Source organism: Parambassis ranga, chromosome 4, assembly GCF_900634625.1.
Source record: "Parambassis ranga chromosome 4, fParRan2.1, whole genome shotgun sequence".
Lineage (NCBI taxonomy): Eukaryota > Metazoa > Chordata > Actinopteri > Ambassidae > Parambassis > Parambassis ranga.
In genome coordinates this window covers 3,183,593-3,189,592 of record NC_041025.1, presented here as the reverse complement: position 1 = coordinate 3,189,592, position 6,000 = coordinate 3,183,593, and the positions used below count along the sequence as shown (strand labels likewise).

General features: G+C 43.1%; 1 protein-coding gene across 7 annotated transcripts in view; it reads right to left on the bottom strand.

The window, feature by feature from the left end:
• Window positions 1–3,603: 3,603 nt before the first annotated feature.
• The window catches only part of nlgn1 (neuroligin 1), a 212,082-nt gene continuing 209,685 nt past the window's right edge, over window positions 3,604–6,000 (bottom strand). For all 7 annotated transcript variants that reach the window (XM_028403395.1, XM_028403401.1, XM_028403400.1 and 4 more), the window contains 3 exons: window positions 5,648–5,804; window positions 4,524–4,601; window positions 3,604–4,206 (listed from right to left, as the gene is read on the bottom strand). In XM_028403395.1, the coding sequence (XP_028259196.1) occupies window positions 3,604–4,206; window positions 4,524–4,601; window positions 5,648–5,804 (838 nt within the window). The remainder of the gene's footprint in view (window positions 4,207–4,523; window positions 4,602–5,647; window positions 5,805–6,000) is intronic.

Sequence of the window (6,000 nt, the reverse complement as noted above, 5' to 3'; positions counted from 1 at the left end):
CTGCTGATATGCACCATGTTGTGTCTAATTGTAGAGAACGCCAAGTCACTTCTTATTAAGGTGGGTAATTCAATTTTTGTAATGCTATTTGGTTCCATGCGCCTCTATGGGTTTACATCAAAATGAGAGGAAGTAAAATAAAAAAAGACATTCTGGTCTGTTGTATATCAGATTTTACTCTGACTTGTATGTTTTATTAAAGTCCTAATCATTTTGCCTTGAGTGGAGATAGATTTTAGCTTTAATATAAATACTTATCAGAATTTTGGATTTTTGCCAATATGTCTTTTAAAGCCATAAGACAATACTGATGATATGTTTATTATGGTTAGAGTTTGAGCAAGGATCTCTCCCATCTTATGAAATATATTTCATATATTATCATATGATTATAACTTATCATTATATGTTCTTCTTAGTGGGTTTTAGACGTCTGGAACAGAGGGCCTCCCCCTGGCAACACCCCTTAATTTATGTGCTTACTTTGCTCCCTTCCTAGATGCCTGGGATCACAATTCACCTCATTTGATTTTACATAAACTTAATATTTGAATGGTGATTGCCTAATATTGATATTTGTCATAACTTCAGCTTGTGCCAAATTAAATATCTGACTAAAAGAGGGGGGAAAATTAGAATTCTCCCCAAACTACTGTAACGTAATGTAATATTTTTTTTTACATTTAAGCCTTCCCTGAAGTATATCCATCCATATGTCTTCTGAACCCACATTGTCCTGTGTGTACAGGGTCACAGGGAGCTGGAGCCTATCCCAGCTATCTATGGGTGAGAGGTGGGGTTCACCCTGGACAGGTCACGAGTCCATCACATGGCAACATATACAGACAAACAAGCATTCACACTCATGCTTACACCGATACGGGCAATTTAGAGTGACCAATTAACCTAACCTAACCTAAATTAACCTTAACAAGTATGTGTTTAGAATGTGGGAGGAAGCCGGAGTACGTGGAGAAAACGCACAGAAAGGCTCCAGCCAGAATCGAACCAGGAACCTTCTTGCTGTGAGGACAGCCCATGCTGGTATCTAATGCACTCTCTTAACATTATACAGATCCAACAAGCTATAGGACACATTTTCCCCAAGATTCAGAATTTCACAATTGTCTTTTTGTCTTTTCTTTTTTTTTTTGTTTTTAACGGAGGAAGGTATTAAAAGAGGTGGTTTATAATGATGATGTATGATAATAGCCTTAGTCTTTCATTTCTGTAAATCCCAGATCAATCCCTGGCTCTTCGTTCCATCCAGAGAAACAATCAGGAGCAAACAGACATAATTAGTTTATTCAATTTAAATCTGAACAGCAACACTAGACAGAGAAGATTCTACCCCCACCGTCCGCCATCCAGCTCCTGCAGTGTTATATGGGGTAACAGTAGTCTGCACTCATTATTTTGAATGACTGCACAGCGCCTGTGAGTGAGCCAAAAGGGGCAGGATGTATTCTCACACTACAGAGGCCTCCACACATCTACACTTTCACTTTTAGCGAAGGGAAAACAGGGAGACAAGCGTTTTAGCTTACCAAGTGGCGTGCAGATTTATATATCTGAGCACAATAAGGCTTGGCATCAGGGGCATTCCTCCTCTTTGTCTGTTCTGAAGATCACCACTTTTTTCCCCTCCAGTGACTCCAGTGACTACAACCTTTTTAGGCTTGCATTGCCGCGTGACTCTACACATGGTGGCGCCGCTAACATCGTTAGCAAGTGAGGCTCCGCTGACCCCAAAGATGTCAGGCGGACAGCCTTGCAGGAGACGGTCAACTGAAGGCGACGGCGACGGTTTGGTTGCTAAACAGGGCCAGCTGTCGGCTCGGGATAAAATATGAGACAGAAGGGCAAATGAAACGGAAAGGAGAAAGGTTCCGAATCTGAGCTAAGGAAGGGTGTAAGCATACAACGTGCCTCCTGATGATGAAAACAAGATGATGCATCATGGGTATTGACCTGTGCTGATCCTACCCCTTCCGGCCGTGAATTTCCATATCCAATGTGGCAGGTCTGTGCTTGGCCTTTGCCTAGAAAATCTACATAACCCAGAGACTCCATAACGTATCCATAGCGTCCACCCTCTATTTTTCCATACCAGTCCACACACCTCCCAGGTAAAAGTAAAAGTAAAATGGGCAATGGAATAAAAACAGTGCTAAAAACAGTGCAGGTAATTACTTCTATACGGTATAGTGGTCCAATAGGTAGAATAGCAAAGAACATTGATCTCAACTGAAGGTACAATGAGTTTGATTGATACAGTGTAATGTGATTTAACCACTATCAAAAAGTAGTACCAACACACAGAGTACAAAACTAGTCCTTATATGCCCATCTCCACTCAAGCTATATTATGTTATGCAAGAAAGTGTTACCACATCCCCAGCCCGCAGCATCCACAACCCGGTACTGCATTTCCCATGGTCCTGTGAGGTGTCGTGTTTTCCTGTAATCCAATCAGGAAACATCGTCTGAAATTTCTCCAACGCAAGGGAGAGGGGTGAAAATTATTCTTAATAATGACATAATCAGCAGAGCAGCCATCAAGCAGATAAATTGTCATGCGCATCGTGCTAAAATATCCAATTATCCTCTTTGTCCCCCCCAGCTCTCTGTGTTGAAGTTGGAACTGCCAGAAAAGCCAGTGGGTGGATCCTCTCTGCCTCCCCACTGGTTCAGGTCCTATATACCGGCAGGTTTGCAGTAATGGACGGCCCCCCTTCCTGATGAGAAGAGGGCTTAAACAGCCTTGGTGCTTAGTGTACAGATCTAGATATGTAAATAGGTTCTATACAATAAAATTGTTCCCAATCCTCAAAAATAAATGGATGAAAAGTATTTGAGATTTGTTGTTTTTTTTTTCCTCAAAATGGTTCTGTTGTGCATACAGGGTTTCTTTTTCCTCCGAGGTTCAGTCCTTCCTCTTTTTCACAATTGTTTTTTTGCCTTATCTTACACAGCCTCCATTTATGATGTTAAGACATGCCTAAATTGGTTTGCACGGCATCTTCTTTGTGCCCCACAAACAGAGTAATCTGCAGTGTGATGCCAAAGGAAAACAATATGTTTTCTTTCTTTTACAAAGTGCTCCCCTCTTCTCACCTCAAAGGCGTGTCTGATGCTCTGTTCTGCTTCCAGATAACACTGTCAAGCAGTCATTTGTCAAAAGATCCCGAAGGCCATATCTGTCGCTAGAAAGAAAAAGTACTGTACTTTGTTTTGCTGCAATATCAGAACAAAAATAATAATGAAAAAACATCCTCCTCTTTGTTTTAGCTTGTGAGGTTGTTTTTTCCTTATATGTATTTTTTCTTCTTGTCTTTTATTTTTGTACAAAAACATAATTATTCTTTTTTTTTTTTTTTTCCACTGGTCCAAACCTTCCGAAACCCATGACTATATCCCCTCAGGTATTAACAGGGTGTCGTACGATCCCAGTGTAATTCCATGGCAACTCCAGGCTGGCGTTTCAGCTCCTGACATATCTGTGTTTGTCAGCAAGTCGGCCCTAAGTGTCTGCTGCAGCAGCGGCGTTGGCTTTGTGCCCCAGCCGTCAGAGTCTCTGCCTGCATGAGTGCATCTGCTTGGCTATACCCGAGTGGTGGAGTGTGAGTGCGGGTGTGGGTGGGGCAAGGTGTTATTCTGCCCGCTGCTAGGGAAGGTGTTGAAAGAATGGAGCGAGGTAAGCCCTCCCATGGTGCTGGGGATCATGGTTATGGTGTTCGGCGTCATAAGCGGGATGTCGTCCGGCGAGCGCCTCATGGCCAGAGTGTAGTCCGGCGGGCAGGCAGTCCTCAGCACCACATCGTGCGGGTGCAGGGAATCGCCCACTCCCCTGCAGTCCCGGTCCAGGTCCGAATGCTGCTTCATCTGCAGGGACATGATCTCCTCCTCCTGAGTGTGGGCCAGGTCGTTTGCAGCGCTCCGCTGGGGGCTGCAGCGCCTGTGGACGTCGTGCCGGCGTTTATCCTTTTTGTAGTAAAGTGCGGCAAAGGCCAGGATGTTTAGAAAAAGCAGGGAGGCTCCCACAGCAATGGTGACTGATAGCTCAGTGGAATAGTCGCGCTGGTCCACCAGGTGCGGTTGGTTGTGGCTGTCCTGGGTCTCAGTGGGGAACGGGGTAGGGTTTGGACGCTTGGTCACCAGAACTTTGGTCTTTGGTGTGCGGTTTGTAACCTCTGGTGGTGGGATCTGTAGATAGGAAAGACACATAGGTAAAACCAGTGCAACAATATCAATGAAGCAAAGGTATTTTGTTTAGACCCAGGCAGCAAACTCTGGATGTGACAAGACTTGACTGAACAAGCTAAATTTGTATGTACAACCTCATAAGTAAGTGGTCACAGGCAGCTCTATCGGTTGAGTTTGGTAGAAAATACTTGAGTGTTTGTGTTTAAGAGGTGACAGAGATGACTGATAAAAAAGGCTGATGTGTACTTTCCCTTTAAATTTTGTTTACTGTGAAAGTTATGTGGACAGAATATACATACAAGTACTTTAGTACCAACCTTGGTGGTGGTAGGGATGAGTTGTGTAACCTCATTGAGGCTGTGTAGATGAGGGACCAGCTCCAACCACAAGTTGACCTGGGTAGAGGACAGACAATATTCAAATTTAACAAGAGCAACAAAACGTATCTTATCTCTCAGTTTTATTTACATAGCACTGAACAGTGGAACTGATGGGCCAGATCAGGGCACTTTGCATATTGAAACCCAACAATGTTCATTTGGTTTTTACTTGATGACAGCAGGAGGGAACAAAGCCACAACAACAACAACTTTTAGGAAAGAAGCAATCTCGCGTTCAGGGTGGTGTCTGCCTCCACCAGCTGAGGTTAGGGAAGGGAAAAGATGAGCATTGAGATAAGAAATAAGCTGTCATGATATGACATGAGGATCTCTTTAGATTATCTGGGTTCACTGAGCCTTACATCAGTGATCCTGGATTACTGCTATCACAAAGTTACAACCAGCTCAGTTGGCTCCTTATCCAGCTATGAGCCCAATCACATGACAGATGTTATACAGGGCCAATCACATGCAGCACTAACAGATCGGGATATTAGGTAAATAAATTATAAATAAATTATTTACTGACTGAAACACAATGACTATGATTTACAGTAGATACTAACATTTGCTGAAATCATCTGATTGGCAGCATCTCCTGCTTCTGAACAACAAAACTACTTTACTATTGATTGGGACAGACCCAGGACATGCTGGATGGATTATAACTATATTATGCTTTATTCTCAGTTTAGGCTGCTGCCCCTGCGACCAGACCCCAGGTAACATGGTCTGGACTACTGAATGTATGTTAGGTCATTAATTTAGGTATTTACCCTTGATTCAATTTTGCTTGACATTAAACACCAGTTTTGCTGTGAGGATAAGGTACATGTTTGTTTTTCTAAGGAGAAGGTCAGAGATTTTTAAATTCCAAGTTGCCTTAAATGCAACATGACTCATGTCATTTCAATGTTAGGAAAGCTGTTTGAGTATTTAGTATTGAACTGAAGCATCAGGTGTGGTTGGTTGTGGCTGTCCTGGGTCTCAGTGGGGAACGGGGTAGGGTTAGGATGCTTGTTCACCAGAACTTTGGTGCAGTCAGTGAAATCGGACAGTACCTTGTTGGCACGGTAATGCTCTTTGACCCGAGGCTTCAGGCCAATGTGCAGGTAAAGCTGATCTTTCTGGTTGTAGCGTGTCCATGCCACTTCCTCAAAACGGTTGGGCTTGGTGTGGATGAACTTGGTGTCCTGGGGGACAGGCTGGTTGGGGTCTCTGTGAAAAAAAGGTTAAGAAAATGGTTATGGAATATAGAAGCTTTGCCTCTATTGTTGTTTACAGGAAGGGATACACTGAAGGTGGTCTGGATCTTATGTGACGCCACTGTCTGCTTAATAAAATTTTAATTTTGACCTAAGTGTAGCATCTGCCTCGGGCTAATCAGTATAATTATGAAAATACTGGAATGCAG